This window comes from Lissotriton vulgaris, chromosome 7 (genome assembly GCF_964263255.1).
Source record: "Lissotriton vulgaris chromosome 7, aLisVul1.2, whole genome shotgun sequence".
In the NCBI taxonomy this organism is placed as follows: Eukaryota; Metazoa; Chordata; class Amphibia; order Caudata; family Salamandridae; genus Lissotriton; species Lissotriton vulgaris.
In genome coordinates, this window is record NC_141695.1 from 308,277,382 (window position 1) to 308,294,697 (window position 17,316).

General features: G+C 45.1%; 1 protein-coding gene across 1 annotated transcript in view; it reads right to left on the reverse strand.

Moving 5' to 3' along the window:
• SHANK1 (SH3 and multiple ankyrin repeat domains 1) overlaps positions 1 to 17,316 on the reverse strand; it is a 1,619,594-nt gene that overhangs the window by 1,258,532 nt on the left and 343,746 nt on the right. Inside the window, exon 4 of the mRNA XM_086930109.1 lies at positions 8,755 to 8,863. Coding sequence (XP_086786235.1) covers positions 8,755 to 8,863 — 109 coding nt within the window. The remainder of the gene's footprint in view (positions 1 to 8,754; positions 8,864 to 17,316) is intronic.

Here is a 17,316-nt window from a genome sequence, read left to right on the forward strand (position 1 = left end):
GAAAAGAAAAGAATTTCTCAATCTGCGTGCTCCTCTATCTTGGTGCAAGATACGGTTTATTTCATCCCTGTATCTTCAAGGTCACCCATCAAAATCGAACATAGACTTTTCAAGATTCTGGAGAAGTTAAAGACTTTCTTCAATCTCATTCCAACAGTGGCATGGATACTTCCCCGCCTCCTACTGGCTGATTGATTTCTCCTTTTCTTTATCTTTTTTATCTTCCCGAGGCTGTTTGAGTTAGCATTCCTCAAATTTCATTTGTATTCTGTTTTGTTCTGTTTTATGGTTCTTATTGTCCTATAATGCTATGTATTTTCTTTCCCCTGTTTTTATACCTTGTTTATTCTTTGTAGCATACCTTTGATGTGTATTTTCCTCATTGTCATTTATTCTTATTTTTCTAATGCCCTTATACAGGTTCCTGGTGTTTCTTCCCTAACCCCATGCAGTTTTTGCTCCTTCGTCTTCCTTGTCCTGGTTTGGACCTCCTCCCTTCGTGCGACTCGTCTTGTTGGGTGTCGCCACTTCCCCAGTTTCTTTTTGTATTTCCCCCTCAGGTATGTTTTGCTCAGTCGTCCTGTTGGATTTGTACTGTCTCTTTTTTCTGGTATCCTCCCTCCTTGTCTTTCCTTTTCTTCTCTACCTTTTCCTGTTCCTTCTCCCTCTTTAGATGTTTTGCCTATATCTCCTTTTATCATCCTCTTTTCTCTTTTTTTCATTCTTCTCAACCTTCTCTCCTTTTTCGGTTCTCTGTTGTCTGTATGTTGTTTAGCACAGTTTGAAGTTACTGAATTTGTTTCATTTGTACATTCAGAGTTGTTTCCTGGAATGTAAAAGGTTTTATTAACCCCATTAAACGGCAGAGAGTACTCTCACATTTATCTTCCTATTCCCCTGATATTGTCCTTTTACAGGAAACTCATCTTACTGAACTTGAATCCCTTAAGGTGAAAAGAGCCTGGGTCGGCTCTGTCTTGTTTTTCCCCTCCGTTAACAAGAAAAATGGTTTTGCTGTTTTAATCCATAAAAATTGAAATGTAGAGTTCTGTTAGAAGACAAGGATGATGATGGCAGATGGCTTTTGGCTAAACTTTTAATTGACTCAATTCCTTTAACCGTCTTTAATGTGTATGGTCCTACTCAGCCTGATTCTTCTTTTTGGCCCTTAATTTTGAGCAAAGCCATTCAACATAGAGATGAGTCACTCCTTTTGGGTGGGGACTGTAATCAGATTATGGATCCATTCCTTGACCGAAAGTCTACAGCCCGCTTTATTCCACACAAGCCACATAAACAATTTCTAGACACTATTTCTCAATTACATCTTACTGACTCATGGAGACTCACACACCCTGACATTCTAGATTATTCTTTTTTCTCTCCTCACTTTTCTTTCTCTCGTCTGGGCTACATTTTCCTTTCTTAGTCTTTATCTCAAAATTTGCTGTCTTCCTCTATTGAACCTATTGTTATCTCAGACCATGCTCCTATTGTAACTGATTTACTTCCTCCCCATCCTAAATCTTCTCGCTGGCGTTTTAATTCTGTCCTCCTTACTGATCCTAATTTCTCTTCTTCGTTTCACTCTTTTACTAATGACTTCTTTCAACTTAATTCAGATCCTTCTTCCCCTTCGCACATTTATGGGATTCCTTTAAGGATACCGCAAGAGGTTTCATCATTGATTTTGTTTCTAAGAAAAAGAAGCAATTTCTTCAGAAACGCAAGCTTTCTCTTTCCCACATTAAACATTTGGAACCTCAATTTTATACTTCTTCTGAAAAATGCATGCCTCCTGACCTTTTGCGAGCAAAATTTGCCTTCAATAAACTCACCACGGATAATGCTTCTTCCATCCTTCTCTGTAGTAGTGCACGCTATTACGGTGGGCGCAATAAATCCGGTAAACTTCTAGCTAATTATCTTAAATCACGTAAAGAGCGTACCCTTATAGAAGCCATCTATTCTCCTGATAACGCCCTCCTTAACTCTAACAAAGATATACTCAAACAATTTCAATCGTTCTATCAACAGTTATATACCCCTGAAGCACCTTCTCTGATTCAAGCTTACCTAGATAGGATTCCTTCGCCTTCTAACTCTCACCTTAAACTTCCAATCCTGGAACTTGAAATCTCACTGCATGAACTCTCTTCAGCTTTATCCTCTCTTACTAAAGGTAAAACCCCTGGCCCGATGGTTTTCCGGTTGAATTTTATTTGCATTTTTCTGACCTCCTTTTGGCCAAACTTTTAACCCTCTTTCAATCGCTTTATTCTTCTGGCAAATCAGAAGGTACTTTTCAGGATGCTACCATTTGCCTTATTCCTAAAGACCGTCGTGACCCCAAACATTGTAAAAATTATCGTCCAATTTCACTGGTTAATGTTGACTACAAACTTTTTGCGAAATTACTGGCTCTACGTTTTGATCCATTTATGCCTCATCTTGTGGGTAAGGAGCATTGTGGTTTTATTTAGGGAAGGCTTACTTCTGACAACTCTCGTCTCTTCTTAAACGTTCTCAGTAAGGCTTCTTGTCTCTCATTTCCCTTAGCCGCCATCTCGGTGGATGCTGAGAAGGCTTTTGATTGAGTTGACTGGTCTTATTTGTTTGATTCTCTAAAATGGCATGGATTTGGTCCCAACTTTATTTCTCTCATATCCTTGTTGTATTCTTCTCCCAAGGCTTCAGTTCTGGTTAATGGTCAGCTTTCTTCTTCCTTTTCTCTCCAAAGGGGTGTTCGTCAAGGTTGTCCCCTTTCCCCTCTTCTCTTTGTCTTAGTTCTCGAACCGTTTCTCACCTCTATCCGAAATAATGCCTCTATCTCTGGTTTTCCTTACGGTGATCATCACTTGAAGCTTTCTGCGTATGCGGATGACATTCTATTGTTTATCGCAAACCCTGAAGTCTCTGTTCCCCCGTTATTGTCTGAATTCACTGAATTTTCCCTTGTCTCAGGATACAAAATTAACTCTGATAAAACTGAGATCCTTCCTCTGACCAATTCTTGTCTTCCACATCTTTTTGCCGCGACTGGTTTTGCTTGGAATAGTGCGAAGATTAAATATCTTGGCATTTGGTTCTCTAATTCTATCGCTACATCTATTAATTTAAATATGTCTGCTGTTCTTTCTCGAATTGATCAGTTGCTTTCTTCCTGGAATCCTCTTTTTCTCTCTTGGTGGGGTCGTCTTGACTCTATCAAGACGATGATCTCTCCCATTCTTATCTACATGCTTTCCATGTTACCGGTTCATATTCCCGCCCTTTATTTCAAACGTATCGACTCCTCTCTCTCAAAATACCTTTGGAATCACAAAAAGTCTAGAATTTCTCTTTCGGCCCTCCGTCTGTCTAAATCGAATGGTGGCGTCCGCTTTCCAGATTTCCGCCTTTACCACAGATCCTTTTTTTTACGTCAAGCTGCACGCTGGCTTTCGCCGGATTCTTCTCCCTTCTCCCCTCTTCGGCTTCATATTGAACAAACTTTATTACTTCCTTTCTCTTTTGAGGAAGTTTTGCGCTTCTCGGCTAAATCTCCTTACACCTCTCTTCCTTTGTTTAAACATACTTCTTCACTCTTGAAGCCTATTGACCTCCCTTCCGACATATCACGCGATTCTTTTTTACATACCCCCATCTGGTATAACGTACTCCTGCTTTTAAATAATAAGCCTCTTTGTTGGACTTCTAGGAGGTGGAAGGGTATCATTTGGGTTAATCATCTTTTTGATGGCGTTTCACCGTGCTCTTTTCCCCAGTTTCAACTCAGCTTTCGTTGCCCTCGCTCTTTTTTACAGAAATTCACGTTACTCATGGGTTTAATCCTTGATAGCTTCTATTCTCTTCCTTCTTCTCCTTCATCGATCCCCCATCCCATCTTCTTGTAATTCTCTCTGCCCTTCCTAAAGTTTCTATAATCTACAAATTGTATTCCTCTCCTGACCCTAGTCGTGTGAAATCCAAATTATAACTTGCTTGGGAAAAAGATTTAGACTCCTCATTTCCCGTAGCTTTGCTTTGCTATCAGAGACAGTCAACCTGGCTGATCTACTCGGGGTGAAAGTCACAGTTAATAACTCATGTTGGGTGGTGCTAGCGGTCTATCGCCCACCCAATGCAACCCCAACGTTCCAGGACCTATTTGGCCCCATTATGTCAGACCTATGCACCCGTTATACGAAAATCCTAGTCACAGGAGACTTTCATTTGCATTGGGACAAACCCCATTGGGATCTATCTATGCGCCACTTGGACACCCTGATGTCAGCGCTAAGCTTTAAACAACTTGTGAAGGTTCCCACACACATCAAAGGTCACACTCTTGACCTGGTGTGGAATACAGACCCAAATGTGACACTGAAAGAGGTAGCCCCATGTATATGGTCTGATCATCATTTAGTATCCTGTGAGATACGTATTAATGGCCAAATAATTAATCCACCACCGGAAGTCAGGATAATCCGTAAATGGGCAGAGGTTGATTTGAGAACCCTGACCAAGGCGCTCCCGCCTAGGGACTGTCCTCTGAGCTCAGACCATAGTCTGGACCAGCAATACGCGGATGTAACGCGGAGCTTGACTCTAGCTATCGACCAGATAGCACCTAAGAGAACGAACGTGATAAAAGGACCTGGTAAGGCGGCCCCATGGTTTACGCCATCGCTGAGGGACCACAAAAGGAAACTCAGAGCCCTGGAAAGAGGTTGGAGGAAAACTAAACAGGACTCAGCCAGGAACCTCTACCGAACCTCCCTTAATGCATATAAAAAACATATCACTCTTGCCAAAGCTGAATATTATGAATCCCGCCTAAGTAAGGCAGCCAACGTGCAGAAAGAGACCTTCAAGATCCTGTCGGAGTTGACTAAAAAAACAGACAGCTCCCAGTCCCCCATAAACTGTAATTCCTTTCAGGGATACTTTCTGGAGAAAGTAAGAACCATTATCCAGGAGATAAAAAGTGGTATGTCAAATGGGATGGTTACACCTACAGCCCTTCATAAATCAGTTGACTGCTCCATCACACTGTTTCCAGAGATTGACACTCTGAGTCTGCAACAGCTGATGGATAGAATCATGTCTGGATCTCCAGCGGACCCGTGTCCACCTAAAGTCTTTCAGGCAGCCCGTCCCTTATTGGAGGAGCGTGTCATCTCCCTCCTAAATAGGTCCTTGGAGACAGGGCAATTACCAGCAGAACTTAAAGAAGCACGTGTAAGACCTTTGCTGAAAAAGCCAGGCGCAGACCCCGCAGTACTAAAAAACTACAGGCCGATCTCTCAGTTACCATTCCTCTCTAAAGTACTGGAACAACACGTACTAAAATCCCTGTCCATGTATCTGGAGTCTCATCATCTACTTCATGAACGACAGGCAGGGTTCCGAGCGCATCATAGCACCGAGTTGGTGATGCTCTCGGTGCTGGATGAATTGAGAGGCCTGGCTGACGGTAAAAAACCGAGCGCCCTGATCTTGCTAGACCTTTCAGCGGCGTTCGATACCGTCAGCCATGCTCTGCTTCTGGAAAGAATGAGTGACTTTGGCATCAGAGGCCTGGCCTTCAGATGGTTGCAGTCCTTTCTGTTAGGAAGGACCCAAAGAATACAACTTGGGGAAGAAACTTCCGCAGTGGGGAAATTAGAATGTGGGGTGCCCCAGGGCTCGGCCCTGTCCCCACTTCTATTTAACCTATACCTGCAACCTCTGATTGCTTCTCTGGCGCGCATGGGCTGCACAGTATTTAACTACGCGGACGACACGCAGCTGTTGCTGAGTGTCGACAACACAAGTGCAGCACAACTCCAAACTCAGAACATCTTGAGGTACACGGTCCAATGGATGACAGAAAATCTTCTAAAAATCAACCCAGACAAGACTGAGGTACTGGTGATTCCATCCGCCACCTCACCATGGTGTGACCTCTACTGGCCCGCAGAGTTAGGCCCGGCTCCAAAACCCAGCCTGAACGTGAAGAGCCTGGGGATTAAATTAGATTGTGACCTATCAATGGTCAACCAGATCTCTTCAGTGGTGGGTAGCTGCACCAACATTATCTGACAGCTACGGAAGCTAGTACCCGTCATCTCCCAATCCATGCTACGCTCTATTGTCGCAGCCACCGTGATCTCAAGGATAGACTACGGAAATGCCCTCTACCTTGGCCTGCCAAAAATCCTGACAAATAGGCTACAGGTTGTGATGAACGATGCTGCTCGTCTCATTTTTAGACTGCCAAGACGAACCAAAGCATTTCCCCTGTTACAGAGCCTCCATTGGCTCCCTATTAAGGAGCGAGTGGAATTTAAAAGTTTGTGTATAGCCCACAAAGCCATCTATGGCATGGCGCCCGCATACATCAAAGACCGTGTGGCGGTGTACAGTCCAATGAGAAATCTCAGATCTTCAGACTCTCAATTATTGGTCTGCCCTCAGTACAAACTTGTCACCAAGGGAGGAAGAGCCTTCTCGGTGTTAGTTCCTCAGCTATGGAACACACTACCTGAGTCGCTGCGCAGTGAAGAGAACCTCCTACGCTTTAGAAAGGGGTTAAAAACGCTGCTGTTTAGGAGGTCCTTGAGTGCCAACTAGGCTAGTGGATGCCTTCTCTGTGTTGCTAAAGTTGTTGTTTGTACCATTGATTTCCGAGCGCTTAGAGGCCTGCAGGTGATTGGGTGCGTTACAAATCAAAAATAACAATAACAATAACAATAACACTTTGTGGGATCAGCTCTGGACTAGAACTTTAAAAACTTCCCATTCTGCGTCTCTTACTCAATCTCTGTTTTTTCTATATCATAGATTGTATTTTACTCCTTCCTCTCTTGCTCGTTTCTCCTCCTCCGCTGATTCTAAGTGTTGGACTTGTAATTCCTCTAATGCTGATCTTCTACATATGCTCTTTCTCTGTCCTATGGTCTCTGTTTTCTGGAATAAAATTTGGCCTTGCATCTCTCGCATTTTCACTCTCTCCAGCTCATTCTCACTCCATCTTCTCTTCTTCGGCTCTCTTTATGACTCTTTAGCCTTACCTCCTCACTCCCAGGGTCTCTTTGATCTAACGCTCGCACTTGCATTTCACCACATTTCTTCTAACTGGAAATCCTTTGCAAATGTCTCCGTACAAGGTTGGTGGTACTCTTTATGCCACTTTCATAGACTTGATGTTGCCTTTGATTCTTCCTGTAAACCAGTCAGTAATGTGGATTTTTCCTGGTAACCTCTTACCAATTACCTAGACCAATTGACTCGCCAGAATCCTAGTCGCACCACTTCAGAGAATTTTAAACCTCCTTGAAGGACTTCACTCTCTCCCGTTTGCTTTTCTACATGATATCGTTTGTTGGGTGTTTTTATTGCACTATTATCTTCTAATGTTCAGTTTTTATTATTACTTGTGCTGCTTGCCTTATTGCCGTTGTTCTTTACAGATTTTTCGTGTTTTAGCATTTACTTAATTACCTCTCTTTCCCTCCCCTTTTCCCTACCTCTCCCTTTTATTCCCTTAGAAAATGTATAAAATGCTTTGTTTTTCCTTGTTGACATTGGCTAATCTTGATTTTTTCTTTCAAACAATTACGTTTGCCTTTTATCTTTTGCTAATGTCATGTTCTTGTACTTTACTGTTGGTTTTCTCAAATAAAGCTTTCAAACATAAAAAAAAAGAAATGCTCTTGAACACCCTCCAGAAGCAGAAGTTCGAAAATGTAAATTGTTCCTAAGGTGCTAAGAAAGTTCCGAAAGTTCATTGCCCTGTACAAGCCAACCCTTTTTATCTTCCTCCTCTGGCTCATCAGAAGGATCGGTATGTGCATTCACCCTTGGAATCTTAGCTGGCAGAGGAGCAGCACATTTACCAGCTCTAAAGGTAGCTTCAACTGCAGCATTAATCATCTGCTGCAGCACTGCCATAGAGGGAACCTCAGTCGATGAACCTTGTTTTTATCTAATGTGTACTGGCCGGCCCGGTCGGGTCAACAGAAACAACGCACGCAATCGGTTCTGGGGCATTACAAGAACGCCCGGCAAGTCTCATCAAGAAAATGCTGTTGTCGATTGTCTGGCGTGCTAGGACAGTAGCCTGCTAAAGCAAGTCTTATGGAGGAGTAAAAAAAAACAGAAGTTAAAGACAGAAATTCTAAACAGAAAACGACTTATCTGAGACATCGCTGGGCAGGAAGAACGAAAGGTACTTCATAGTTCCTCCTTTCCTGCCAAATAGGAGTTTGGCAGCCATCTTAAGGGAATTACTTTTTGTTGGGCTACGTGACTTCCGTTCCGCAGAAGTGCTCACCTGCTATGGACGACGGACGAGGAGGTAAAGTATGTAACAGTGCATTGCTGTATTCAATTCTATATATAGGTGAGCCAACTCTCTCATTGCCACCCCCACCCCCAGTGTCTGTCACCTGAATTGAAGGTGTGAGTGTGCACAGAGGGACATGTTATGTACGTAGCATGAGTTCGGTTTTTTAGTACTTCCCTCCCACATTTGTTCTTCTCAGCACACTAAGTCTCGTGTCAGTCTGTCATTTTGACTCTGCGACTCCTGACTTGAAGAAGCCCTGGAATTTTGGAGCTCCGTCTTTAGTTAACTCCCCGGGCTGCTCTTTTAACTGGGAGTGGGCCCCATAATATGTCTCTCCAAGTCTGCTAACACCCCTAACTGGCAGACCTGTGTCACAGAGGCCCGGCTGCAGAATGCTCTAAAACGCCCCAGTTACAATCTATAATTCCCCTGGCACTCACCTCCAGTTTCTGAATCATGATAGTTCGGGTCCAGCCCCTTGTCCAGCAGTCGAGCCACTTTGTCAGCAGATCCATGTTGCACGTACTCAAGGAACTTCTTTAAACCAGCCTACAGCAGTAGCAAGAGCAGTCAGAATAAATCAGACAACAGACAGAATCATCAAAAAGAGAAAGGGACAGACAAGAGGCAGAGCTAGCCAGTGGAAATGTGGCTGAAAAGAGCTGGAATCCTCTCCACAAAGCAACAGGTTCGACACACATGAAAACAAAATCGACTCACTCACCTGTGCAACCAAGCTCTCTACTTGTAAGTCAAACTCTCTCCAATACCAACATTGGGTATCAGCACCGCCTAGTGGCTACGAGTTCTATTCCGCAGATACTGAACACAATGAGGACAGGGTCTGTAAAACCTCATTCCAGCATGCTGCAGGTGCCACCTTTTTAAAAAACATTTTTTTGTTGCAGTTTCTACATCTCTCCTACCAGCAGAACATTTTGTTTGCAAAAAGATCTACTGTCAGCTTACAGAGGGCTTCGAGCCTGCCTATTGATTATTTTACCTGGTTTCTACAGTTTTTAGGTCTCGCCTACTAGACAGCAGAAGCTGTATGTTTGTGAAAAGACCTATTCTCAGCAGCTTACAGTGCTTGGAGTTCCCCCGGTGCTTACCATTGGTTGGTTTTATTGTCACTCATTTCCTTGCTTTCTATTTGTTAGCTTACGTGAGCTTTCCTTCCTCTTCTTGTGTTTGTCCCTCCCCTTGGGCATGCATGGCTTCATTACTTGTGTCCTTCAATGGCTTACTTTTTGGGCACTACTTTTTTCTTTGTGTTTAAGCATTCCATTATAGTTCATGTGTTTTCCAGGTGTCTCCCTTGTGTACTTCTCTTTCCCCCCGCCACTGCACTCGGTATTGTTCTCTCTCCTGTGTGGTTCTACCCAGGCCCTCTTCCTGTGCACTGCTTTCTCACCCATGTGCTTCTTCCCATCTCGCCAATCTGCTTCTCTGCCCACACATTACACATTACTACTCTCTTGCCAATCATATACTTCTCTGTGTGTTGCTTCTCCCTGCTCTTATCCATGTTGCTTCCACACACCAGTGCTCTCCGTGTTGCTTCTGCTCCCCACATGCACCCTCTGTGTTGCATCCCCCAATATACCCGAAAATACAGCCTCTGTGTTGCTTCCTCACACCCGCTTAAAAAAAACATGCTTTTGCAGTCTTTTTTTTAACTTACTGATCCAATTTGGAGCAGTAAATAAAAAAAGTAAAAGCACCCGCATTATGCATGTGCACACCCAAAAAATGCAAGAGTCACGGATGCGTCATAACTTTTTTTGTTTGTTTCCTTGTGAGCTGTGCTGCTATGAATTGCTCAAACCCATTGGCAAAGCCAATAGGTCCATAGAAAGACTTATTAGGTCTCGCCTGCGCAGCGCGCATGCGCTGCTTAGGAAAAAGACTTTTAGCAATCGAGTCGGTTTTGAGGCCAAAAACGTGCACGTGTTGCATTTCTTTCTATGGCAATGCATGCACTTTTTAGCGATTCCCTTGCGGGAGCGAGCAGGGGCACCATATGTTAGCAATTATAATGCCTTTATGCTCGCTCCCACAAGGGAATCCGGCGCAGGCCCCCTCCTCTCTACCCTCTCACTGCTGCCGCGTGAGGCGCGCATGCGCTTGCTTATTTTTATTTGCCTGCACTTCTCAGCACTGCTGGGATACCTTTAATGAGAGAGTACCAGCGCTTCTCAGGGGCAAACAGGTACTGTAAGTAGTGACTGCCTACTCTTATATGTTTGCAAATAAAGCAATGTTTGACTTAGTAAGTGACACACCTCAACGCAGTTAGTTTATTTGCAAAAAAAGAAAGATATACACGTGGGACTTTCCCGTTTCTGTGGCTGCTGATTTACGAAATTGCACGTCATCGTAGGTACCTGAGTTCAGAGGTCGCCTGACGTCTGAATGAAAATGCACGCACGTGCTTCACGCACCCATGTACCACATGACAATTTTCGCTTCAAGGGAATTGCCAAAAATCATTTTGGTTAATTGCAACCTCTGCAGTAATATGTCGCTGCCTTTTAGAAATAAATATGAATTGTTTTTTTACGATCTAAGTTTATAAGGCGAACTAGGAGAAGCTGTGTCCAAGCAATACTTCCTGCAATGGGTTCGATGACAAGAAAATGTAGACTTGGCAGGCAGCACTGATTAGAAACACGTTCTGCCAATGAGGCTTCAATGAAGCAAACTTGCCCTAGTGAAGCTCTGAAGCGCAATTTAAATGGTTTGTGGGCACAATTCTATGTGGCAATAGAATTGTATGAATACATATATAAAACAAAATCTGTACCACATCTAAGGCTATTAATAGATTTTGAAATAACCTTTGTTCAATGATACTCAATTTACCAGCCTAGGACTGATGGATGGCGGGGTAGCCCTTGTCGGCATTCACGTTGCTGCGCTACTGAATAACGCCAACACAAGCAGCAATGGTGCCCCTAACAGTTGTTTAGTGTTGCCAGCTGTGCACCCTACGGGTGGTGCCAGTTCATATGTGGGTGTTGATAACAGAGTGGGCATCGTCTGCCGGAACACCTTTGTTTTATGCGGCTAGGACCATCGGCATCCAGTTTCTCGCAGAAATGTGCCTGAGACAGCAGACATTTTTGCGCACACGAAGCGGTACCGATTGCAGCAGTTTCTAGTTCGGATTACACCGTGAACAGTGAGTAGATTGTGATGGTGAAAAGTCCTGTCGCAGGACACATTCTATAAAGGATTATAAAGACGGGTGCTTATACAAAAAGAGTAGTACCATTTTTTTTTGTTCCACACATTTTTTATTGGTGTGTTGTAAGAAAGTACATGCAAATAGACAAGAGTAAAACAATTTCTGAGGGAAATTGTAAAAATCAGGAGGGTTGTCCGCTGGTGGCATTCCCTCCAACATATTTCCCACACAGTGGAGGACAGAAACTCCGTCTGTGCTTTATCCGCAAAGTTTCCAATTACCTTGTAAGACTTCACAGGGCAAGTCTTTAAAGAAGGTTGTTCGAGGCCAGAACAATTTAGACTGTTAATGTCGCTTTCTACTGTACAAAGTTATCCCTTTAACTTCTAGATAGACATAGTGATAGACATAGTGACAGGCTCTGCTGAGTAAAAAAACAAAAAACAAAAGTGAAATTTGTCCCAATTTGTCAAAGCCTCCGACAATAGCATGATTCAGAGATATTGCAAACATATAATATTATACACACATGAGGGGTGGAGAAGACAAACAAATATACAAATTCAAAAAGAGCGTACACGCATTGTACATCTGTAGTTGAACCCAATTGCTTAATTCAGTGCTAGCCCTCCACAACACTCACATGGCTAACATAGTGCATATTTCCACGTGGCTGGTGATAGGAACCGAAAACGATCCCTGTGAAACACTCCACACAACTAGAGCGCTCGAGAAATGCCACATATTACCACCATTACGATCGTTCCCTGTGACTAACATTACCCCCACATGTATTCATATTCATTGGATATAGGAGTGTGGTATAATCATTATCAGACACCCCATTCTTATACATAGCTTTACTATCACGCACTCAAAAATGTACGAGATACGTGGAACCAGCCATGTGGAAATATGCACTATGTTAGCCATGCGTGTGTTGTGGAGGGCGTACACTGAATTAAGCAATTGGGTTCAACTACAGATGTACATATTGTTTCTCTATTACATTGGATACTAGGTTGTGTTCTTTGGGACTCCTCCCTCCATGCGCCAGGTCAAGTGATTGGTTTCAATGAACTCAGTGAGTTGCATTTAATGTTATATACACTTGGGATGGAACCTACCACGATTGTAAATAACTATACTCTTGAGGCACAATATGGATGTTGATTGGATGTCCTTGGAGGCTCAGAGTTTGACTGGTATATTCTACAGTACCTTTTGACTGGAGTTTTAATTGCTATGACGGGGCAAATGTCTGCACAAGGAGTGTTTCTAGTGGAGTGTATAATTAATTTTAAATATATGGCAAATGGATTGTCCAATTGGGGCACCAATATTTGAATACTTGGAGGGGCCAATTATAAGGCAAAGAACGTTTTTCTCCTGACGATTGATGGGAATTTGTCAGCAACTTGTGTTGTCCATTATGGTGAATGTTCATTTACTTATGATTTGTTTCACAGTAAAGTCACTGTGTTGGCGGAATTCCCTCCACATAGCCTAGTATTGATGGGCAAGAGTGACCTATACCCCTTCTAACACCTAAATAAGGTAAGGGGGGTATTATTTCAGACTGGGACAGTAAGACGTCCTGAAGAAGACCAAGGTGACCCATTATTTAAGGGCTGATAGAGGTCGAAACATGTTGACTAAAGCAGTAAAGGAGGGGTGTTAGGGGGTCCTAATAACCTACCTTAGCACTACCATCCATTTTTTTTAAATCCTGACCTTGGAACCTACTAATAAAGTTCTATATGGTATCCAGGAGCCAGTTTTAACCATTATCTACTGCATTTTGTTTGTCTACCACTGTACTCGGTCTGTATTTGTTTGTTTGTAGTCCGTGGACACTGTTGTTACTTTCAGTTTTGTGTTGCACTGTGTCCGTGTGTTTCTTTGTTCCCCCTCCCTATGCTCCGCCCGGAGTCTGGCTACGCCCGGGCATCGTAGCAGACCCTATGATGAAGCATGTCACACACAGTGTGTGTGAGTGAGGGCAGTTTATCATCACTCAAGAGTGTCCCAATGCGTGTACGCTCTTTTTGAATTTGTATATTTGTTTGTCTTCTCCACCCCTCATGTGTGTATATTATAGTTACGTAGGGGGTTCGGGTGGTAGAATCATACTTAGACCCTCTCCCCTCTTTTGTGTGAGAAAACATATAATATTCACAAGACAAAAACATAAACGCGATTGGTTAGTGCAGATTACAAGCGCAATGCGTCCATTTTACACATTGTGATAAAAAAATAATTTGGGGACATTGTTTGAGATGGAACCGTTCTCGTGTATGTATCAAATCTATTTAAAAACGTCTTGTGGTTGCTAACTGTCTAGCAAAATGATAGCAAACCTTCTGATCCGAAGGATGTCTTCGTTCAGGACCCCAGGGGTTCGAATTATGCGGCAGAGTTGACTAATCTATGTGGCAAGGCAAGGCAATTGTGTGGTTTAATGCTGCACATTTTGTGACACTATTACTTCATTCTTTGGTCATTATTACACAGTGGGCTTTCTGGGCAAAGGTTTCACCTTATTAGAACCTGAGTTTGGCCCCCAAAACAGCAATGAATAACTGAAAGATGACCAGTCAATATTTGAGAATGGCGGGCCATTGTGCAGGAAAACGCTGCGCTTCTTGTAACTTTTGATCCAGAAACATATTTTTGTGAATATGCTGCAAATGAATGATTATTTGGTAAATACAGTAAATCAACACTTATGTGGAAAACGGTGTAGCCACAAAATCACAGATTTCCAGTGGCCCTCTGCTTTTGGTAAATATAGAAGGTGCACAAGGTGTTGTTCCCTCCACTAGGAAAAGTGCAGAGTGTGTCAAACAAGAAACTCCTCTGAAGTGTATTTTGGCTGTGTCGTTCTGCAATCTGCCAATTAAAGGGCGCGCAGTGGAATCCTGGTTTTAGTTCAGGCTTTTGGATAATTTTTATACACAAAACAAAGTGTAGTGTAGCGCTCCAGTTGTTACGCCGTTGCGTAATGACGTGGAGCGTGTCCGCCATTTTGGGCGACATGAGCGAGAGTCTAGGACACAGTCAGGATGTGTACCCGGCGCTCTCCCGATGATTTAAATAAATAGTTCCACTAACCTGCACCAGTCAGAACCGGTCGCTCCACCCGCTCCTGGTCGTCCTCCCTGTGCCTAGACTGTGCCCCTATCTACATCGTGCCATCGTGCCTGCTGCATCGTGTGCCCCTATCTGCATCGTGCCCCCCTGCTGCATCGTGTGCCCCTGTCTGCATTGTGCCCCCCTGCTGTTTCGTGTGGTATCGTATTGGGCTTTAAAACAGATTGTGCATTGTGCTTTATCTTGCATCGTGTGGCATTGTATTGGGCTTTAAATCAGATTGTGCATTGTGCTTTATTTTCTGAGTAATACCTGTGCCAGACTGTGCCCCCGATCTCGCCCGGCATTGTTTTTGTTTCTGTTTGGTGCCATTTGGTTGCCCCAGCCCGTCTCTCCCTGCCGCTGCATCCCGCGGCCCCACCCCCGCTCCCTACAGCATGTGCAAACAATCCCCTCCCCACTCACCACCCCGCTCCCGCCTTCCAGCTGCTTCTCCCTCGCTCCGCCCCCCTCCACGAACCATTTATGACTGATGCATTTACGCGCAGCGTTCATGCGCAGCAGACGCGCCCTATGCGAGCCGAAGGTGCGCCAAATGTATGCCCGTCTACGCCCGTCCGCGCTTGGACCGCGCCCAGCGCCAGACACCCTGGCCCCCTCAAAGGCCATCCCACCCGCCTTACGTACGATGCCGCAACCCTCTCTGCACTCAACACCGGCCGTCTCCCCGACTGCCACCAAGCCGCCCCTGGAAGCACCCATGGACCCTTCACCTGCCAATCCTGCAATTTCGGCTGCATCAAGAGCCACACTACATCCACAAACGCCAAACAGAATTCCAACAACAAGCACCTGAAATGTATCCTGCTCAACACCCGCTCGGTTCACAGACACGCCATTGAACTATGGAACCTACTAGACACCACAACGCCGGACGCCGCCTTCCTCACGGAAACCTGGATGAACGCCTCTTCAGCGCCCGACATCGCCATAGCCATCCCGGACGGGTACAAAATCATCCGAAAGGACCGCATCAACCAAACAGGAGGAGGCATCGCCATCGCCCACAAGAACACCATCCGCATCACGACCAGCTCCGACGACACCCTCGCAGCCGCCGAATACCTTCACTTCCAGATACACACCGACCCCAAGACCACACTTAGAGGCACTCTCATCTACAGACCACCAGGACCCTGCAAACAATTCAGCGAAGACATCACTGACTTTATCAGCCCACACGCCCTCCCCTCCGAGGACAACATTCTCCTAGGGGACCTCACCTTCCACCTGGAAAAGAACAGCAATAGCAACACCACCACCCTTCTGGATAACCTCGCCAATCTCGGACTCAAACAACTGGTAAACACCCCAACCCACCACACCGGACACACACTCGACCCAATCTTCTCCTCCAGCAAGCACGTCTCCTTCAATCACGCCACAGAACTCCACTGGACGGACAACAACTGCGTCCACTTCAACTTCAGTAAGCCCACGACCCACCAACACCAACAACAAGCCCCCCGCAAAAACTGGAACAAAATTACCACCGACCAACTCACCACATTACTAAACCTAAACCCTCCCGCCAAATCATCGGACCCAAATCAAGCTGCCATCAATCTCGCACAATGGATCACCCACTGCGCTGACGAATAGCACCCTTGAAAATCCACCACAACAAGCCAGGGAGCAAAAAAGCCTCCTGGTTCAACGACGACCTCAAGAACTCCAAAAAGAATTGCTGCACCCTCGAGAAAGCCTGGCGAAAAAACCCAACCACAGACAACATGACCGCTCTAAACGACGCCACCAGCAAACACCACCAGCTGATCCGATCCACCAAGAAATCTGCATTCAAGGATCGACTCGACAACAACGCCCACAACAGCAAGGAACTATTTAGCATCGTTAAAGAGCTCACCAATCCCAGCGCTGGATCCAACGACATCACTCCCTCTCAAGACCTCTGCGACTCTCTAGCCTCGTTCTTCCACAACAAAATCGCTGACATACATAACAGCTTCGGTGACCAGTCCACCCCCCTTACCACCGAACTGAAGCCCCCCACCACCACCCTTTGCGCCTGGAACCCGATCAGCACCGAAGACACCATCCGCTTGATGAACTCTATTCACTCCGGATCACCAACCGACCCGTGCCCTCATCACATCTTCAACAAGGCCGACTCCATCATCGCACCCCATCTCCGAGATATCATCAACTGCTCCCTCAACACCGCCACCTTCCCGGAAAGCTGGAAGCATGCCGAGCTGAGCGCCCTATTGAAGAAACCTACAGCAGACCCCACTGAACTTAAGAACTACCGCCCCATCTTGCTCCTCCCTTTCCCTGCCAAAGTCATAGAGAAGACCGTCAACAGTCAGCTCGCCACCTTCCTCGAGTCGAACGGCTCCCTCGACCCCTCACAGTCCGGCTTTCGAGCGAACCACAGCACCGAGACCGCCCTCATTGCAGCCACAGACGACATCCGAACACTACTCGACAATGGGGAAACAGCTGCCCTCATCCTCCTGGACCTCTCCGCAGCGTTTGACACGGTATGTCATAGCACCCTAGTTCAACGCCTCAGCAATGTCGGGATACAAGGAAAAGCATTGGATTGGATCATCTCGTTCCTCGCCGGAAGAACCCAGAGAGTCCGCCTCCCCCCTTTCAGATCAGAGGCCATCAAAGTCATCTGCGGCGTACCACA